The sequence below is a fragment of the Ochlerotatus camptorhynchus genome, unplaced genomic scaffold (assembly GCF_037179485.1).
Source record: "Ochlerotatus camptorhynchus isolate MF236.1 unplaced genomic scaffold, CSIRO-AGI_Acam_v1.1 ptg000370l, whole genome shotgun sequence".
Taxonomy (NCBI): domain Eukaryota; kingdom Metazoa; phylum Arthropoda; class Insecta; order Diptera; family Culicidae; genus Ochlerotatus; species Ochlerotatus camptorhynchus.
The window spans coordinates 152,378-174,837 of NW_027040858.1; the positions used below are offsets into that span (position 1 = coordinate 152,378).

General features: G+C 41.8%; 1 protein-coding gene across 1 annotated transcript in view; it reads right to left on the reverse strand.

The window, feature by feature from the left end:
• Positions 1–22,460, reverse strand: part of Ork1 (open rectifier K[+] channel 1) — a 93,208-nt gene that overhangs the window by 40,825 nt on the left and 29,923 nt on the right. Inside the window, exon 2 of the mRNA XM_065232561.1 lies at positions 9,003–10,461. Within this exon, the coding sequence (XP_065088633.1) occupies positions 9,003–9,144 (142 nt within the window). The 5' untranslated portion in view covers positions 9,145–10,461. The remainder of the gene's footprint in view (positions 1–9,002; positions 10,462–22,460) is intronic.

Genomic DNA, 22,460 nt, shown 5'->3' on the forward strand with positions numbered 1-22,460 from the left:
ATGTTTATTATTTCTGCGCAAGCTCATTACAGAGCATTGAGAAATGCTTCAATTTCTGCTTGAAACACGGTTTGCCAGTAACCCATTGATATTGAAAATCAATCTTGAACCGTCTGTATAAAAAACAGTTGAACCTGGTCTGATGTTTGGTCTCCCACTTTCCCAAACATTATGATCAAATTCTGTTGCATTGTATAAACGATCGAAATTATATTTTTTTTCTCCGTCCAGTCCGTATTGAAGCCAAACTGTCGTCGACCAGCACACCCAGGCCAACACGCACTTCTAGTTTATTGCGTGCTCCCCAACGGTAATTTCTGATCGCACTGCAGCGCTTTACCACCTCGCTTTTGTTGTGAGCTATCTGAAGTTTTAAATCACGTTCCAGAGCATTGAACCAAGGATGGAGCCTTGTGGAATACCCACAACGGTCCTAATCGATCTCTGTCCCATATATGGCTCGTAGATCAGACCCGGTTCTGGAAGTAGCGTCGGCCTCCTAGCTGGAGCTGTTGAACGCATTCTTATCGTCGATCGTTATCACGGCGAAATAAAGATCTCCTCTTCATTTCTGTTTCGACGGCTTCTCGGCTCTCTCGACAACTGTCCGAATTGCATTGCTTTTGCTCTTCCTTTTCGAAATCCGAACTGTCTTGCTCGTTGGTGACTTCGTTATCTCCCTCTCCGTCTCCGTACGATGTAAGTGGCCAGGTCGTTGGATCGTGCTTCGAGAAAAGCCCTTCAACGATGACTTTCAGGTTCTATAAGCACATTTCAGCGGGCATGACTTAACATCTGATCTTCGTCATCACGACACGGTATGCTTCGTTGGCAGCAGCGTCTCGACCCAGCTCCAGTTGACAGGTTGACTTGCTCTGCTTTATCTCTCTCTCTATGTGCTCGGCACATTCCTCTACGTTCCTGTCTGTCTGCTTCTATTCTTGCTCTCTGAACACGTCTTCTGGCTCTGAGACAACTATCGCGGAGAGTGCTAATTGCCTCGTTGCAACAGTAAGCTGGAGGCCGTCTGTTAGCTCCAGTTTCCTCGGCATGGTCGTATCACATGCTCTCCCAGTTCAGGTCGCAAGTTCTCGTCCACAGGATTCCGTTGGCCGATGCCATATCGGATTGCCTGATGGTCACTATGCATATCCTTCACACATTCTCCAATTCATGTTTTCCTCCAGCGACGGTCTGCAGTCCGCATAAAGTGACGTGGATAATTGATTCCCGGTCATCTCTGCGAAAAGTGCTGGTGGCCTTTATTGAACAGCCTAATTTCCAGCTTCGCCAGAGCCTTCAGCAGAATGTGCTTTCTTGCGTTGGTACATCTGTTTACCCACTCCACTGCCTAAGCATTGAAGTCTCCTCCGATGACTACCGGTATTCGTCCGATCAGCTCTTCGGTAAGTCCAACCAGCGTCTCGTCATCGGACGCGTAGCAACTGCATATGAATATTCCATTAATTTTGGCGATCACGAAACCTTCTTCTTGAATGGGGTGTCTACCCGAGCAAAGTTAGAGATCAAATTGAAATCAGAATTTGCTGTTATGATGTAAGTTATTTTGAATACTCTATTTGATCTCATTTTGGTTGACTTAACGGTTAACACATCAAAAATGAGAGCAAAATTTTACACTGTTGAATCAAACGGAAAACTAATCCTGCTTTCAATGAAATCAATTTGATTACTAATTTTGCATTCATAATGTTTGACTGAATACGGGCCTGGCGTAAATGGTTAGCATCCAAGCTTCTCACGCTGAAAGACTTGAGCTCAAATGAACAAAAAAAAAAACAAATAAACAATAATCGTTAGTTCAACCACAGACAAACAGACGTAACTCTTTGAAAAAGTTTTTCTTGAAAACATAGTATCTCAAAACATATGACCTCAGTAACGACATCTTTCGGGCTTCTCGCGGAAAACAAGCTTACTCGCTAGCTCGCAAACAATATTGCATAAAAGTTCTATAGAATGGATAGAAACGTCAAAGTGATCCGATGCCAGCGCTGCGGCGAGTAGTTCGCGGAACTGATAATATTCATATCAACCGTTAAATGCATGAACGAAGATACACAATGAAGTGTTACGTTTGTTTGTCTGTGGTTCAACGACAGATGAGCTTAAATTAAATTTTAAACAAGACTTTAACAGCAGAACTTCATGTTAAGTTGCTTTTATTTAAAATGTCTTGACTGCATAATGAAAGCACAATATGATATCAGACTAATGTCATGACAATTGTAATCAAAATGAGTATTCATTATGATAGGAACTGCAAACTTTAATATCGATTTGCTTTCATTTTGTTAACCGACTTTGCTCGGGTACCCATAACTTGTATTGCAGCCATCCCAGCTGTATCCGCCACCTAGTTACCTTTATCGGGAGGGACTCGCCTCTGTTATTGTTGCGACAAAACAATTAAATGTCATTTGGAGCGAAATGCTTGAGAAAAACCAAAAAGTTCAGCAAAATCTTCAGGCTGACAAAATCGGGGGTAGACAAAATCGAGAACTGAAAAAATCGGGAAAGCACTGTGCCTCAAATTCCTTCACCCGTCAAAGTGTGAGTTAGGTAAAGAAGAAGAATATTTGCCGCATTAATGGCCCTTTGCTCAATTTCAACTTCTGTTCAATTTTCACACTGCCGTATTCTAGCGAAACTATCTACCTATCCTCTTCAGAACTTTCTCTAGCTAATAAATTATCGCACTACAGCTTAATATTGATATCAACATAGCATTTCCTTCAAACTCTGAAAATCGTAAACTTCACGTATAAAGTAACAAAACACTTTGATTGAATGCTATAAAATTAATTTCCAAACAAGTGTTGAAATAACTAGAGGAGGTAGTTGTGAAAACGTGACGTAATTTTCAAGGGGGAGGTCGAGAAATTGTGATAATATGTGACAGTGTGGAGGGGGGGTTAATTTTGGGCAAATTTTATCTTTCATTTGATATTTTGATCTCTGAAGTCTCAAAAGTTATGATTTTTTGAAAAAAATCCATTGTGAAAAAAAAATCATTTTTGAAAAAAAAACCGTTTTTCTGGACTATAACATGGAAATGGTCACCCTAATGACAAAATAAAAAAATACGGGTCTAATGTTTTGTGATAAGGAACAAAACCAAAACAAATTACGAAATTCTAAGAACCACTATAGTGTTGCTATGGAATGGCTGAATACATTTATTAACATTGATGATTGATTCCCTTCTGCTACTCGTGGGGATAACCTCGATCGTGTGTGATCCATTGATCGGTTAGTGTGGTTGAGTCAAGGGGTGGTCACTCTTCACACTTATTTTACGCCAACATTTTTCTCAGTGCGCCTAAGGAACAGACGAGCTCCGTTGCTACACGATCCTTCCATCTTCGGTGGAAGGCCGACCCGGCACAACGAACGTCAATCATTAGTCAACCAGCCCTTCTGGGTGCCGGCAGAGGAAACGGATTTGTACCGAATTTTTCACCGCCCGAGTATCATCCGTCGGAAAACTGGAAACCAACACCGACCGGACCACACGTCGGACTGATGAAGGACGCACCGCTGACCCGAAACCGGACCAGCCAACTTCATTCAACCGGCACAGCAACAGGGCGCAGTGATGATGGTCTATGGACTCGATAACAACACAGCCAACACCGATAAGCTGTTAAATCTGTTCTGCATGTACGGAAATGTTGTCAGGATAAAGTTCCTGAGGACCAAAGAGGGTACCGCCATGGTCCAGATGGGAGACGCCATCGCAGTCGTACGCAGCATTTGAACAACATTGAATGAATGAAAATGATCAGCTTCAAGGACTACAGTGCCTCCAAGAACAATCGCTTCGTTTCGTTGACCCAGGCCAGCAAAAATTGCATTCTCCACTTCTTCAATACCCCACCCGTATGCCGTGCGAGGATCTGCTGCTGACTGCATTCACCACCAAGGACTGCAACCCGTCGCAAGTGCGAATGTTCTCGCTGAAATCGGAAAGTTCCTCCTCCGGATTGGTCGAGTTCCTGAGCGAGTAGCCCTGGCGGTGAACGCCATCATGAAGTGCAACCACAGCGCGATCGATTACAAATGCACAAAATTCCCGTTCATTATGAAACCACAGACAAACAGACGTAACTCTTCATTGTGTATCTTCGTTCACGCATTTAACTGTTGATTTGAACATTATCAGTTCCGCGAACTACTCACCGCAGCGCTGGCATCGGATCACTTTGACGTTTCTATACATTCTATAGAACTTTTATACAATATTCTTTGTGAGTTAGCGAGAAAGCTTGTTTTCCGCGAGAAGCCAGAGAGATGTCGTTACTGAGGTCCTATGTTTTGAGATACTATGTTTTCAAGAACAACTTTTTTCAAAGAGTTACGTCTGTTTGTCTGTGATGAAACTGTGCTTCTCCTCCTCCAAGACGATGAACGGTGCGTGAAGCAACGAGAACATTGAAAACACGTAAGCTTTGAAAGAGCGGAAGCTTCTGGAATGGTTGGTGTAGCAGCCACCGCCATGGATGTATTCGAGCAGTTCGAATGGTTGGATGGTATAGTTTTTGTTTGGTTGTTGACTTTCCGATTAAAACTCAAGCACCGCTTGTCGTGACCGGACCGAGATTTCCAGCGTCGGCCACGGCTACACAAATTAGCGATGCAGCTCCCACGGCTGCGGCTGCTTTAGTTGCTGCTGCTGTTCCTTCTGCTGGTCGGTTTCCTCTAAAATTCTCCAAAAAAGACGGACCAGCAGCAGCAGCATTGGAAGCAGCCGCAGCCGTGGGAGCTGCATCGCTAGTTCGTGTAGCCATGGCCGGAAACCTCGGTCAGGTCAAGATACCGCTGTCAGCTGTTCTTCGTCTGAGAGAAAATGTGGACGCGACTGCCGTTACGGGTGTAACGATTGTAAGAATCCATGGCGAGACTTGGTGGAGTGTTTTGAAAATGATTTGATTATATTGTGGCAACATCAATAACAAATTTTGACACATGCACACTGCGTAGGCACTGAAAAAGTTCAGTGTTGCCAGTAACTTTAAAGATCAGAAAAATTGTAACCATGGGTGCAAAACTGTGCCAATGTGCCCAGGGGGTCCCAAGCTTGTTTTGCAGAGGATCCCCTTTGGTTGAGTAGCTATGATAAGTTAAATTTTTATTCATGTTGTAGCGTAATTCGTTTTAGGGAGAAAAATTAGGTGCCACGATCGCGATCGAGTAAGCAGATTTGACTTATCAAGTTTTTCTTTTTTCCCGTAGTTTAGATCCCGTAATCTCAAATTGTGATCAAATTTAGTGCAACTTGTTTCAAAAAATCAAAGAAAAATAGGCATTAAAAGTTCTGTTCCCATCCTACGTAAGAACCAAAACAAAACAATGAATATCACGAACAAGTATAAGTTAATTAAGTCCAAAATTGCATTTTTGTAGCTTCATGTCTTCATGTCTTCGTGTTTGAAAGATCTTCGGTCGCAGTGGCTTATTGTGGTATGAATGGCTATAGCATCCAGTAAAAGAGTAGGTTGTGCGTGTGATCAAACCTGACGTTTGTTTTTTTTTTTCCGTGGAGTTTTTTTTATCTATATTCGGTTGCCGATGTGGCCAAATCCAGGCCCAGGAGACAATTTCTAGTTCACTAAGACAGAAGAAGCCCTGCGAGAGCTGCATCTCATTGTATCTAAGTCTACATCCCTGTTATTTCCAGCTGAGAAGCTGTTCCGAAGACAAGTAGAACCTCCATGAGGCGTTCCATCATTCATCCCATCATTCGTTGAGTCGCAGCGTTGAACCTGACTATTGGCCACGTAAAGGCTTGCCAATGCACATCAAAAATCGACTACATACATTCGAACATTTGATTATCTCAAATCAAAGGAAGACATTCCGCACAACTACCATAAACCGGACTAGTTCATGTTGTCCTTCGTCAAGCTTTGTCTACAATATGGACTTATACATCAACACATGTCAAACAGCCTTCAGGTTCAGGTTCAGGCTAAACTTGAGTTCGTTCCATATTGTAAATTTTTATCTTTTCAAACCAGTAACGTTGGGAGATCAGCTTTTTGTGGTACGTTACTGGTATAAGATCTACCACCGAACCCTAGTCGTGACAACTTCAAACTAGGGAATGAGGATTTTCCAGTAATCAAAGGATCACATTTCAGTACTTGTTACTTTTTATGACTTTATAATAGTGAACAGGTTCGGGTAGTGACCACCGCCGATATGCATTTCTATATTGTATATTTCAAATCAAATATATTGTTTATGTTCAAAGAGTTTGCATACTCCTTTTCCCTTTATCCTCCTTTTCTTTTCCCTCTTCTCTTTTCAGAAAGCGAGTGATGGCGCTATAGCCATAAACCATAAAAGGCTAGGACAAGAGTTAGTGCTCATGTCCCAACCGTCAGAAGAAAATGGAGCATCACTTAACCTTTCTAGCTTTGATGCTTCCAACAACCAACCAATCATATAATTACCAAAATTGGAACGTACGGTACGAGATGAGATGTCCACGTTTCATTCATTTATTGAATTCTGAAGCATCGTGTTTAAATCTTCGATTTAAACAGGCCCGATGTTTTCTGAATTATCTTGCCCCTTAAATGCTGCACAGTAGGCCTGGCCGTTTTGATATGTGTGACGCATCTTCGATGTGAAACATATATCAAATAGACATAGATGCTTTCAAGAACTGGCTGTGTTGGTGTTAGATAAGATTACACTGAAAATATATTTTCGTTAATACTATTACGCTCATTTCTTAAAAATGGGTTTCGTAGATAAAACAAATATTTCCTTAATTGTGCAAAACATTCGTATTGCATGTTTTAAGCTACAATGCCAACATTACGCATAATTCATAAAATATACGAACTATATTTCGTACATTCGCTCCGATGTGGAGTTAAACGTTAAAAACGTAAATTAATGCAATCAAGTCAAACAAAAGTAGTGAAAAGTTTCCTTAGTGCGTGAACACAAAAGTGCAACCAAGTGGAAATGTCGATGGTTCCAATTGACCACTTTGTCAAGCAGTTTTGGCGTTACTTTCTACCAGCGGTTTCACAAAACTGGACCAACTAATTTCTATTTTTTATGAAACTTACAATTTTTGGCTACTTTTTTCGTGATTCTAGAAGAAAAAATCTCACAATAATGTTTTATTTCAAAGTTCAAGTGGTAGTAAACGTCATTTTAACTGCTCGAATGAAGTGGTTAATTATATTTCGTGACTGGTGGGATGACATCAAGAATACTGTAATACGTACTTCTTGAATTCAAGACCAGCACTTTGGTAACGGAATCAACTCGGATAAGCTGATAACGGTAATTTATCAAGATATTTGTCGAATATTCCGCTGCAGCGACACTTAAACTTCATTGTTTTATTTCCTCTCTCAGGTATTGGCGCTCGATCAGGACATTGGCAAAAATTGATGGGTAACCTATTCCATCAAATTCGGTCACGGAAAGGCGATACAACTCCGCATCGACGACAACCAAACTTCACGGCCGGCCCTTCAGAACCTTAGGCGGACCATGTATATTCGAAGGAGGCTCAATTTCAGCATCAGCCCAACAGAAAATCGGACGTCGGTATATAAGGACCTATAAAGAATATAAATAGGATGTTGTGTGTGCAGTTCACAGCTAACAGAAATGTCGATCAAGGCTTCCTGAAACAGCATCATCAGCATCGAGAAGAAACAGGACGAGCAAGGTTGCATTTCGAGTTATCAAATTCGGTGCAACATCCTTCGGTTAAGCCACAAAGCCTTTAAGATCAAGTCACTGAATTCTATTTTAATTATCTTGCCCTTAGAATAACAATTGTAACTGTTGTTTTTAAGAAGAATAAATAATTTTCGTTTGTGTTTACTGTAAACATTGTTTTGACAGGCAAATTTGCTTGAGTCAAACGAATTTGAAAAAAAAATACGAATTGATTTCGTTCTCCGAAATTTTTTCGTATATAACACGAAAGCCAGAGAGACGGTTTTATTCTTCTACGAAATGTTCGTACAATGCATGATGTTTTATTGGTAAACGAATATTTCGTGCTATTTTCAAAGCTTGTACTTCTTGTCACGAATAATTCGTATTTAATTTATGATACATTTGTAAAATACAAGAATGTTACGCAGTGAATGATTTTAATATTTAAACGAAACTAGATTCATATATAGTACGAGTCTATTTCGTTGCAGATAACAACGAAAAGATTCGTAGAATAAACAAACGCTTTTGTTATATGTACTAAATTTTATTTTCAGTGTAGATTAGATTAGATTATGAATGGCTATAGCATCCACTCGATCATTAATGATGTGTTGTGATATGAGGGGCTCGGTGACCTTAGACCGACCGTTTTTGCAGAACATCATGGGTTCAATCTCAGGACACTTCACATTCAAGATTCGTTAGTCGCTGTCTTTCTTAGCACAATCACATCACTTTAATTCATCGTGCCGTTTGCCAAAATGAAGCCTGCTGCAAACCCAACACTTTTCTTTAGCATCCCTGTGATTTCTCGTGGAGGTGTAAAGGATTGAACACTCTCGTGACCAAATCCATTTTAATGATCAACTTTCCTTCGTTTACAGTTCATATAAAAGATGAAGTCATCACAAATTGCAGATTGTGTCGCATAATCGGAGGGGTGTTGGTAAAATTGGGACGTTTTCGTCTCAAATAGTGTGACAAATGTATGTGTAACGTAATGTTCTATTCAGTCAACTCCATGTATTCCGTAAGACGATGGAAATTCAGACTATCTCAATAACTTGCCCCCTATAAGTTTCATAAATTCACCTCCGTAATTCGAAATTGAGTAAGACAAAGTTGATTACACAATTGAAGAATTAAATTTCCCAGGTCAGGTGTCCTAATGATTGCACTTCTACAGATGATAGCCTTTATGCTCACGGCGTGAATAAATATTTACTTCCCCGAAAAACAATAAGACAATCAAACCACCTCCTTGCAGTCACCATCCTTACCATTCATTTCGATCCGCTCGGCTAGCTTTTCGGCGCGCCTCTCGGTTTCCAGCGCATGTTCGTTATGATAGAACACGCTCGACCCGAAGAACAGATAAGCGGCGTAGAAGGCAAACAGTGCCAGCCACTCCTTCGGGGTCATCCTGCCTCGGGGTGCGTCGTCGACGTCGTCTCAAACAATCTCGAACGGTATCAACACCAATTTTAAATCCTCTATATCGAGTCACGGATTCAGCTTTACTACGGCAACAGTAATAACACACGGAGGGCAATAAATCACCATCGACGTCAAGCTTTTTATTTTTTTTTTTGCACGGTTTCACTCCCGAAAACAGAAATGAAAAATTTGCGTGTATGCCCAATTCCGCGAAATTCGATCGTAAATTTTGTATTTTCTTTTTTACAACTCGTTTGCACAACTTTAGTAAAAACACAGAGGCGCCCAGGTAAGCGGGTTCGTCGCTGCTTGCGAGACCCCTTTGACGGCACTCACTTGCACACTCGTGGCCAGTCGGTAGCGTAATGGGAGAACAATCCCGAATCCCAGCAGGCTTTGTGTCTCTGCTCCGTGGCTTTTATTAATTAACCATATTTATATTTATTGCTTCTTTTTTCTTCTTTATTTTGTTACATTAATCGTCGAGGAATATCGCTTATGCAGAGGAGGAATACACACGAGTCACTTATCACATGAAACACATTTTAATTAATTCCTATCATCTCATTTGCTCATTCATCACCCGGCAGCTCGTTACGCTCTTCCTGCCCTCTCCTTAATAACTCACTGATTTGCTTCTGACGAATTAATTTAAATATTCTTCAATGATTGCGGCTTTCCTTCTTTGAAACTCTGGCTTTGCACTGCACTGCACTGCACTGCATTGGTGAGGGGTTCGATGAGAGGGAACTGATATCGGACAGAACGCACGCCAACTAGATCGAATCCCACGACGACCGATGATGAATGAACGGATGTAGCTCTGAGCGCCCGCCAGAGATCCGTCCGTCCGATCGTCACCTGGACGAGTAACTGCGATCGATTTTCCCAGCACTTGAATTTTTGTAACAACCGGATGATGCTCGGTGCGTGTGCGTATCGACCCACACACAAGTGCGTCGTAATTTATGTTTGTTTCGAAGTCTCACGATCGAGCGTGTGCTCGGAGGTATGGCTAGATATCGACTCGGCTGTCCGGGAGATCTAGCTGGAGTAAGAGCAATAGCAGGATTCGCGAGTAGAATGGAATTGGAGTGAAGTTGATCCAGTTTGTGGTGAGAAGATCATCGATCCCGGTGTACAATGCCATAGTAGTAATTAGATCCTGGGCTAGGGCATGGCTTTTCACGCGAAACTTAATGATGCTCGGCTAGGAATGGTGCGGTGCTAGATAATTGGTGTAGGTGCGAATAATTTGAAGGCTTCTGGTTAGAGGCCGGTGGTCACTTCCGCACCTGGATGCTGGAAATATAGAAGAGGAAAACAATTATTGCAGTTGGCATAGCAACAGATAGTTTTGAGATTTTTAATGGTCAGAACGCCCGACTGTTTATGACCACGATGCTGGAATCTTCCGCGAATTCTATTGATGTTGCCGCGGAATCAGGGTAGTCAAAGAAGCTTTCATCGTTATCGTCGCGTTAACTCGTATGATCTTAGCATAAATGTTAGTATTTCCATAAAGTAAATAGATGGTTCATGCCTTCGGTAAAGGTTGTGGTTCGGTCATGGTGAATATTTTACTTAGCAATCCACGGCATAGAGAAAAATTCGTTTTGACTATTTCCGTTGAAACTGGTTCTTATGATTATGAAGAAATAGAATAATTCTGTGTTTGACAAAGATGATCACTTCTGTGTTTTGACTGATACCATTAAGGTTCATGATTATCTATCATGCATGATGGCGCTAGTGAAACTTCGTAATCATGACTATGTAGAATTATCATGTTTTGGCAAAGATGTGCAGGGGAGTAAGATTATTCATATGGTAGATAGTTAAGTATCACTAGATGGCACTAGTGCGCAAAATATCGTTCTGTCTCATTTCTAATGATCCTGAGAGCAAAGAACAGTTCCCAGTTGCTGCAAAGATGATTATATTAAATTCTCATTTCTCATGAAATTTTCCAAACGAGATCATACATCAACTCAAGCAATCATGTTCCTTCATAGGCAATCCCTCAATCTAAAACCGGCTCCATCTTGTACTGTAATGATGGATGGCACAAGGGTTGAGTGGTCTGCTGAAGTAACCTATCTCGGGATGTCGTTCGATGTAAAGCTCCTTTTGCGTTCGCATGTAGAGAAAACCGTAGTCAAGTGTTATGCCTTGGTTAGGTGTCTGTATCCACTGATTTGCCGTAAATCTTGCCTCTCAAGGGTGAACAAACTGGCTGTCTACAAACAAATCATAGCACCTGCGATCCTCTACGCAGCTCCGGTGAGGAAATCAAGTGCACAGACTCATAGGAACAAAATCCAGGTCACTAAGAATAGAGTGCTGAGGATGGTCCTTGATCGACACAAGAATTTCCGATCTTAACCTAGAGGCGAACATTCTAAAACTAGATTTTAAAATTGATGACGGTTGCTTTACAGTACTTTTAGTAAAACATCAAAGTTACAGCTTAGATGGTTACATTTCTCCAGTTCGAACGAAAACTAGAACCCATCAACGCCCGCTCAGTGGAAACGGACATGGAATCAGCGCATTTCTTCCATTTTGCCCGCATTTTCTGGGTGTCCTTGACTGCCCCACCGCTTCGTCGAAGTCGCTGCTTTGAAATTGCCCTGTATTTTTCGATTGGTCGAAATTCCGGGCAATTCAGAAGATTCATTATCTTGGGGAAAAATCGAACTTGTTGGTAGCATACCACTCCAGAACCACTTTGACGACTTTGCCCCTATGCTTGCGGATGAACGGCAATACAGCTTTTTCAGGCATTCTTCGTTGTAAACTTGGGATATCATCGTCGAGGATGTGACGAATGGTTCCGTTTTCAGGCCACAACTGCAAATCGCTTGCCAAATCATGGCCATCTTGGCGAACTTGTCTACAAACACGAACTTGAATCTTCCCGGCACATCCCCACGTCCAGTTGCGATGTAAAACGTTTGACAGGGAAGTTGCTTAAAATCGAGTTTGACGTATGTTTCGTCATCAATCAGAGTGCAGCCCTTGTGTTTGGTCAAAACACGGTCGTACAAGAGCCTTGCACTCTTTTTGGCCACGGAATTCTGCTTCATGTGCCGGTTCTGATGTTTACTGGCTTTGTACGACTTGTATCCTTCCCTGGCAAGGATGTTCTGCACCGTTTGAAAGTTGGCGTTGTATTTTCTGGCCACATCTCGGATCGAAAGACCAGGGTTGGCTTTAACGCATCAGCAAGGTTCCAGTTTTTTCGTAGATCCGCTGATTCCTTTCCACACTCACGGCTTCCTTGTAGGTTTTGAGCACTCGACAAACTGTTGTTTTCGGCATCTTCAGCACTTTAACCAGCTTGGAACTGGACCACTCCGGATTTTCCAGGTGTTTGTGCACAATATTTTTTTTTTCGTGTTCCATTTGACGTTATATCTGAATGCGGTCGACTACTTTGATCAAACTTGCACCAGTTGTTCTCTATAGAAGTGTAAACAAACAACTGTCACAGATTTTCGATTCCCAACACTAGAGGCGTGCTAGCGGCGCACGAGGGGCGTACGAATTTACTTTTTCAATTTCAATCAAACCAAACCCAAAGTGGGAATTCTCAAAACAGACATGATAGGACTAGGAACCTACATAATAATTTTGAAAATTACAAATGAATCTATGTAATTGTCTGCAGTGTTGGAAAAATCATTTTCAAAAAAAGTTCTATCACAGCTCATTGCAGAGATAAATCCCAAAGGAACTTCTCACAAAAAGTTCGCGAAGTTCATGAAAGCGTAGAGCGAGAGAAATTTTCATTTCGTATCGCAAAAGATCTTTCGTCTCTCCATCTCACATCATTTCACACGTACCTACTCGTGATTCGGACCAACCAAATATCCCCTCAGCTTTGTTTTTTTTTCCAGCGAGTAAAGGTAGGCGATGATCACGCGAGAGTGTCTGTTTGTTTTCTTCTCGTTCTCCGATATTTTTCGCATCCTTCACATTAAATTTTTTTTTTTTTTTTTTCTTTATTTTAGAGATTTTTAGCCTGAGGCTAGTTCATCTCTTTACCTTCACATTAAATACCATTTCCAGAGAACTTTGAGATTTGGGCGTAATTGCTTTTATAAACAAACACGCCATTCAACGATTTCTCACGAATCAAAGCACAATCTAGCGAACTGTACTATACCAAATGAATCATTCCTCTACCTGTCTGTGTTGTTAGTTTTTTAGATTTAACTTTAATTCACGAGAAATCGGCAAATTAAGTGTGTGTTTACAAAAGAAATTACGCCCTAATATTAAAGTTTTCCGGATTTATTTATAGTTTTAGTTCTCAATGCAACCAGCTAATAGTAGATACTTGTAACTATTCACCAAGACTCAGAGTCTAATCTTTGCTGACCAAATCATCATTTGTGGCTGTACTCTTCGAAAAGAAGAACTATGCTATTAGTGCGAAGTACAGTTAGACCACTGAGATTAGCGCTTAGACATGTTTAGTGTAAGCTAGCAAGCATTCTGTTGATTAGTCTTACTGCATTGAGAACATGCTTATTGGGGTGGTTCAAAATATCGGCTTTGCTTCACTAAGCTCAATGGATTTTTAATCAGGTCCAGATAATTCTCCCAAAATTTGAGCTTATTGGGTTGTGATCTCATTCTGCACTGGCCATCTCAAATTTATAAAGGTATTACCATAGAGGTAACTTTAAGACTACTGGGTCCCGAAGAAAATCATTATTATTTTTGGCTCACTCAGTACCAGAACAACGGTCCCAAGCAGTCCCAAGCTATTTCACTCACCCCTGCATGTTCTGCATGAATCCACACACCCCTGATGTTATCTGTCAAACTTTCATAGCGAATCAAAACAAACATAGTGTAGTAATAGAATTTCAACTAGAATAGGGTACGTCAATCGTTTGCTTGGGACCAATAGGCTACTAAAGTGGTGAGCCAATTTAAAATCGTTAGTTTCGTATTGATTGTTGGTATTACTATGGGAAAAGTGATTATTTTGTTCACCTCGTTTTCAAATTTCGCCATAATGATCTACCAATAAGTTAGCCTTGTGTACTCATAGGAAATTTTCTCAGCTACATTTTTTTCTAAATACCACTTTTTAATTGAACGTTGAGGAAATTAGTTATTAATTGATTTCTAATCTGCTAACTTTCTGATTTGATCACTCGACTGCATTAGGTAGAGGGCAGCAATGTAACCCAGTAGCTCGCCCGGTAGGTTGAATTTCCACACAACCTTGAATGAAAATATTAAATTTGCTGGTCACTGGTGCCATAAAGCTACTGTAACTTTTTTCATGGATCTCAAACTGCAAAAAAAATCTATTAAACATCGATTCTAAAAAAATAGTTTACTTGATAATTTTTATTTAGCAGGTGTATTCACTTGGGAATCCATGACTTCGCAAGTTGAAAGTATTTTGAGATTGTCTGTTAATTTCAAGTCTTGCAATACTTGTGGATGAAAAATTTAGATCGTTCTCAATCTGTCACTATATCAAAAGCTCAAGGTACATGGTTACTTTGATTAATTTTGTGTTCATTTCCAGCCAACTGGTATATAAACACGGAGAAAAAATACTACCCAAAATTTGAGTTCTTTTTACTTAATATTGACTTCAGCCTCTCGCTTGCACTCGTTATTGTTGTCAAAAAAGGAACGAGAGATTCGACCCAACGATATAGTTCAGCCCAATAACTTACTTTTGAGTAAATTGCATATTCTTAAATTTACGTGAATTAAACTTAATTTTGGGTAAAATTTACTTAAGAGTAGGTAATTTTTTTGCCGGTATTAAATGGAAACTACTATATGCGATTTACTCAAATTTGGGTTATTGGGCTGAACCCCAGAATTGAGGGAAAAGTACTTAATTTTGGGTAGTTTTTCATTTCCGTGTATAACAATTTTTCGTTTTCTTTTTTTTTCTGCCTATATTTTTTACAGTTTTAATGGACATTGAATAACCTGTTTAAATTTTTTATCATCCTAAAATGCACACTAAAAAGATGTTTTTGTCAGATCCTTGGTCAGCAAATAAAGCGTTTTGAAGTTCAGCAGTGCAGCAGTCCCGCATACCTTATGGTTTTACATAGGGAGGGTCTAGATCTTTTCTAGTTTTACATTGTTTTACAAGGATTCCCAGTCATGGGAGAGGACAGTAATAGCACGGTGAAAAAGTTCACCACCACCTATATTCCCAACCATCCCCCCCTTCTCTGCATATAATTATTGCATAAGAGCTTACAGGAACGATATTACGAACACTAGTGATGAGAGGAGCCATGCATTAACTGTATTTCGAGAAACTGAGGATACATTAGGCGCTCCTTCTTCAGCACCCCCCCCCCCCCCCATCCTGAGGAACGGTTTTAATATAAAAATTGCTAGTCACAAAATCTTACACTACCCTCCCCGTTCCTCATTAATGTCGCGTTGACACTTGTGCTGATTCATTGATTTTTTTTTTGCCAGAAACCAATGCACCAATCAATCAGTTGCACAAAACTGTTCACATCATCCTGATAACGGTTACTTTAAACAACAGGCGCCAGTAGACAGCCAGCTACCAGACTTATCAGGCTTTAGAGATTGTATTGATTTACTCGGGATAGCTTTCTGTCTATAATCTTTCCCTTGTGAAATGTGCAGTGCAATTTTCAAGAACGAATGTGGTGTAAAGAGATAGAGAGAAAAAATGATCTGATATTTTTCGTATCCTCGCGTTGGTGATTCGAGTTAAAAAAGTTCGCGATATCTCATTCTCTCATCCCAGAAAGTTCGCTCAGGAAATATTGGAGTGTAAATCTAGTGAGGGAAAGTTCCCAAGAGAAAACGTATCGCAAGCGAAAATGATATTTTGGTGAGAATTCCATCACTGCTTCTAATTGACTGACACGCTGGACTAACATATTCTTAGCTCTTATTATCTGACCCTCATTCCGTCTCGCACGCTGAGCCGATCAAGTCGCATCGGTCTCGTTGTACGACACTATCATTTAGTTTTGAGTTTTTCCCCACGCGAGGGTTTTTTCTCGCCAAAGTTAATTGGCATAGTGTTTAGACGACTAGTGCGCGAGTGAGGAAGCCGTTAATGATATGCCGAGTGCTTTCATTACGGTCCAGCTTTAACCCAGCATCATCGCAACATCATCAGCAAAATCATCACCACTATCGGTACATCACCCCACCGATAGCAACAACGAAAGAGCGTCATATTGCCTACCGAGTCGACCGAGGCACACCAGCATCGAGGTTATTGACTCTGCAGCAGTTGGATCAAACAATTATATCTCTCCAGTCTGCTGCCGCCTCAGTGCGTTAGGTATAAATCGTGTCGTTTGTATTGTTCTCGCCAGTATAGCATCTTCCTTGTTTCCCTGGTCCAATATTAGATTGGTGTTTAATTAGGGTGATCCAAAAATCCAATTTTTTTTTTCGCTTGATTTTTTTTTTTTTTCTTGATTTTTTTTTTATTATTATTTTTGTATTACTTAGGGTGATCCAAAACTCTGTAAATAGTATATAATCATTATTTTTTTTTTATTTATTTTTTTTTTTATTTTTTTTTCTTTGCATGTATTACTCGTTAGTAGAGTGAAACTATGTATATATATATATATATATTTTTTTATATTATTTGAAATTACTGCAATTATTTGTAAATTTTTTTACAAAAAACACCATTGCGGCGATATTTAACCGCAATGGATGAAAATGATAAAGGCGGGGGATGGTCGCTTTCCATCTCAGACGACGAAACTCTTAATTCCACCTCACACGAAAGTCTCGAGGAAGTTGTGGAAATGGAAACCCTTGACGTTCCAGTTGACTCGCTCTCCAGCAAAAATACTGGAGCATATCCCAAGAAAAGGTATCGCCCACAACCCTCTCCCCCACCATCTCCTCCTCGTCCACCTGCACCCCCCACACCATTGCCCCCAAAAACCTCTGCGCTCCCCCGCCTAAAGGCTTACCCAGAAGCCTCGAAAGGCCCATGGGTTGTTTTTTTCCGGCCCAAACAAAAACCTTTGAACATTCCGAGGATCTCTAAGGATCTAACAACACATTTTTCGGCCGTTACCGATATTTTCAAGGTAACACCAATAAAACTGCGCGTTACCGTTGATGACCGGAAGCAGGCTAACCAAATTGTTGCGTGCGAGCTTTTTTCATTGGAATACCGAGTCTACATACCCAGTAGTGAGGTAGAAATTGAAGGAGTGGTCACCGAAGCGAGTTTGACTAGTGATGATTTCTTGGGTCCCGATTCCTTCGGAATCTTTAAAAACCGTGCTCTGCCGAAGGTGAAGATATTGGACTGCCTTCAAATGCAGTCAGTATCGGTAGTAGGCTCCAAAAAAACTTATTCCTTGTCAAACTCGTTTCGTGTGACCTTTTCGGGTTCAGCGTTACCTCACTACGTCGCTATTGGCAAGGTTCGGCTGCCTGTACGTCTGTTTGTACCTCGGGTAATGAACTGCTCGAAATGTAAACAACTTGGTCATACATCGGACTACTGCTCGAACAAACCACGCTGCGATCAGTGTGGCGAGCAACATCAAGAGGGCCCCTCCAAAATGCGTGTACTGCAAGGAAAGCCTACATACCCTGACTGACTGCCCGAGGTATAAACAGCAGGGAGAAAAACTTAAGCGGTCTCTGCAAGCTCGCTCCAAGAGAACACTAGCAGAACTCTTGAAGAATACCGCTTCATCTTCTCAGACCACACCAAAAAGCAGTAACACGTTCTCCATTTTGCCAGTTGATGATCTAGACTCTGACTCAGAGGGCGGTGAGGGTAGTCCGTTTGTCTTTAAAGGCAATACGAGAAAACGAGCAAAACAACACAACACCGAAAAGCCTCGTAAGGCCACTCGTACGGACCACCCTTCCACCTTGGAAAAATCAAGAGGTAACGGAAATGCACCGAAGCCCATTCCACCGGGTTTTCAACCTTGTAATTATGACAAGAACTTTCCGTCACTTCCAGGATCATCTAAAACCCCAGATGTCCCAGTTTTTCGGCCAGAAAAGCAGCTGAATAATCAGCAAGAACATGCCCCCATGTTCACGTTTTCTGGTATTGTGGATAGCTTCTTCAGTATATTCAATGTCTCTGACTCAACGAGGAGCATTATTAATTTAGTGCTGCCAATGGTGAAAACTCTTTTGAAGCAACTAAAGGGTGATACGGTCAAAATTTGGTCAATATCAACTTGACGTATTTCTTTCAATTTTGCATTTAAAAAACCTGAACACCCCTCATTTTGAAGGTGTGTGTATGTAGAATGTTGCTCCTATTTTGATTTTGGAATTCACTCTTCAGTTGTCAAAATGCCGTCCAAGCAAGAAGAGCAGCGTATCAAAATTTTGCTCGCGCATCGCGAAAATCCGAGCTACTCGCACGCAAAGTTGGCAAAATCGATAAAAGTTGCCAAATCAACCGTTACAAATGTAATTAAAGTGTTTGGGGAACGTTTGTCGCAGCCAGGAAGTCTGGATCGGGGGGAAATCGAAAACCGGAAGCCGCTGAGACGACAAAGAGAGTTGCCGGTAGTTTCAAGCGAAACCCTAACCTCTTCCTCCGAGATGCCGCAAATAAGCTGGCTGTATCGTCTACAACCGTGCATCGAGCCAAAAAACGAGCCGGACTATCGACTTACAAGAAGGTAGTGACTCCAAATCGCGATGATAAACAAAATACGACGGCCAAAGCGCGATCCCGGAGGCTGTACACGACGATGCTGACGAAGTTTGACTGCGTGGTAATGGACGACGAAACCTACGTCAAAGCCGACTACAAGCAGCTTCCGGGACAGGAGTTTTATACGGCAAAAGGAAGGGGAAAGGTAGCAGATGTTTTCAAGCACATGAAACTGTCAAAGTTCGCAAAGAAATATCTGGTTTGGCAAGCCATCTGTACCTGTGGCTTGAAAAGCAGCATTTTCATAGCTTCCGGGACTGTCAACCAAGAAATTTACGTGAAAGAGTGTTTGAATAAACGTCTGCTGCCTTTCCTGAAGAAACACGGTTGTTCCGTACTGTTTTGGCCGGATTTGGCATCTTGCCATTACGGTAAAAAGGCCATGGAGTGGTACGCCGCCAACAACGTGCAGGTGGTTCCCAAGGACAAGAACTCTCCCAACACGCCAGAGCTCCGCCCAATTGAGAAATACTGGGCTATTGTCAAGCGGAACCTAAAGAAGACCAAAAAAACTGCTAAGGGCGAGCAGCAGTTCAAGGCAAACTGGCTTTCTGCGGCGAAGAAGGTGGACAAGGTGGCTGTACAAAATCTGATGGCAGGGGTCAAGCGTAAGGCCCGGCAATTCGGATTTGGAAAAGCGGAAGCCTAACTGAATATTTTTCCTGAATTTTATACTAATTGAACTTGAAAAAGAAATTTAATTTGATTTTTTAAATAAACGATTTCACCGATTTACACGCGTTTTCCCTTGACCAAATTTTGACCGTATCACCCTTTAGCTTCTAGGTGGTCCTTCCTTGCATCGATCATATCTTTCGATGGATAATTCTCCGAATGAGGTCGGGGATATGATCTCTGTTCTTCAGTTGAACTGTAGAAGTCTTATGCCAAAACTTGACACATTTAAATTTTTAGTTAACAACTCACTTTCTGATGCATTTGCCCTTTGTGAAACATGGCTCTCTTCAGATAACGATCTTGCTTTCCACGATTTCAACATTATTCGCCTTGACCGCGCAGATTCGTATGGAGGGGTGCTTCTGGGGATCAACAAGCTCCATTCCTTCTACAGAATCGATCTGCCTTCGGTGACAGGCATTGAAGTTGTTGCATGTCAGGTTAATATTCGAGGTAAATGCCTCAGTATTGCCTCAGTATATCTTCCACCGCGAACTGCGATTTCTCGTCAAAGTTTCTCGGATATCTGCACGGCTATGCCGGAGCCACGGTTGATCTTGGGAGATTTTAACTCTCACGGTACAGGCTGGGGGGAACTGTACGACGACAACCGCTCAACCTTGATATACGACATGTGCGACTTCTTCAAAATGACAATTCTGAACACCGGGGAAGCAACACGAGTAGCCAAACCTCCAGCAAAAATAAGCAGATTAGACCTCTCACTTTGTTTGAGTTCACTATCGTTGGATTGCTCGTGGAAAGTAATTCAAGATCCCTACGGTAGTGACCATTTGCCAATCAAAATTTCTATTACCAATGGTTCATCTTCTACTCGTTCGGTCGACATCGCGTACGATCTTACAAAAAACATTGACTGGCGAAAATTCGCGACCGCGGTTTTTGATGCCAGCCAATCGGTTGACGTACTTCCTCCGCTGGACGAGTACTCCTTTCTCGCGCGTCTTATCATCGATTCTGCGCTGCGAGCACAGACGAAACGTGTTCCGGGTATTTCCGTCCGCAAGCGACCTCCCACCCCGTGGTGGGATAAGGATTGCACCGACGCGAACAGCGAGAAGTCCGCCGCGTTTAAACGGTTCCGCAAACACGGCAAGGTCGGGGATTTCGAGCGGTACACCGACCTCGAGAAAACTTTTAAGGACTTAATTAAAGCAAAAAAAACGCGGTTACTGGCGTCGGTTCGTCGATGGTTTGTCGCGAGAGACTTCCATGAGAACACTCTGGAATGTCGGCAGGAGAATGCGAAACGCGTCATCACCGATTAACGAAGACAAGGAGTACTCGGACAGTTGGATATTCAGCTTCGCGCGGAAAGTTTGCCCGGATTCGGTGTCGGTTCAAACCAACGTTCGTGATCGTCCGTCGGGTAATAACGAAATAGATTCCCCGTTTTCGATGGTGGAATTCTCACTTGCTCTCCTTTCATGTAACAATTCAGCTCCAGGAATGGATAGAATCAAGTTCAACTTGCTTAAAAATCTCCCAGATGTCGCGAAGAGACGCTTGTTGAACTTATTCAATCAATTTCTGGAGCACAACATTGTTCCGGATGACTGGAGGCAAGTAAGAGTTATCGCCATTCGAAAACCCGGTAAACCCGCGTCGGATTATAACTCGTACCGTCCCATCGCGATGATGTCCTGTATACGGAAATTGTTGGAGAAAATGATTCTTTTTCGTCTAGACAAATGGGTCGAGTCGAATGGTTTACTTTCAGATACGCAATTTGGATTTCGGAGAGGCAAAGGAACGAGCGACTGTCTTGCGTTCCTTTCAACTGAAATTCAACTGGCCTATGCGCAAAAACAGCAAATGGGTTCAGTTTTCTTGGACATTAAGGGGGCTTTTGATTCTGTTTGTATCGATGTCCTTTCGGATAAACTCCACGATAGTGGGCTTTCACCAATTATGAACAACTATTTGAGCAACTTGTTGTCTGAGAAATATATGAGCTTTTCTCATGGAAACTCGACAACTTCACGAATTAGTTACATGGGTCTCCCCCAGGGTTCATGTTTAAGCCCCCTTCTTTATAATTTTTATGTAAAAGACATTGATGGTTGTCTTGATGAAAATTGCTCGCTAAGGCAGCTTGCAGATGACGGCGTTGTATCCGTTATAGGGCCAAGTGCACCGGACCTGCAAGGACCATTGCAAGATACCTTAGACAATTTGTCTACTTGGGCTATGAAGCTGGGTATCGAATTCTCTCCGGAGAAAACTGAGTTGGTTGTTTTTTCTAGGAAGCATCATCCTGCACAGTTACAGCTTCAACTAAAGGGTAGAACAATCACTCAAAGTATATCTTTCAAGTATTTAGGTGTCTGGTTCGATTCCAAAAGCACATGGGGAAAACATATTGCGTATGTGAAACAAAAATGCCAACAAAGAATCAATTTTCTTCGTACAATCACTGGAACTTGGTGGGGAGCACACCCGGAAGATCTGATCAGGTTGTACCGAACAACCATCTTGTCGGTTCTAGAGTACGGAAGCTTCTGCTTTCAATCCGCGGCGAAAACACATATCCTGAAGCTGCAACGGGTTCAATACCGTTGCCTCCGAATCGCGCTTGGCTGTATGCACTCGACGCATACGATGAGCCTCGAAGTACTCGCGGGTGTTCTCCCACTGACAGATCGTTTCGCGGAACTGTCCTTCCGGTTTCTTATCCGTTGTGAAGTAATGAACCCATTAGTAATAGAAAACTTTGAGAAGCTGCTCGACAGAAATCCTCAAACAAGATTCATGAGTCTCTATTACGAGTACATGACGCTGGAGATTGGCCCTTCTTCATTCAATTCCTCTCGTGTTTGCCTCCAAGACTTTTATAGTTCCTCTGTAAATTTTGATCCGACCATGTTGCAAGAAATCCGTGGAATAC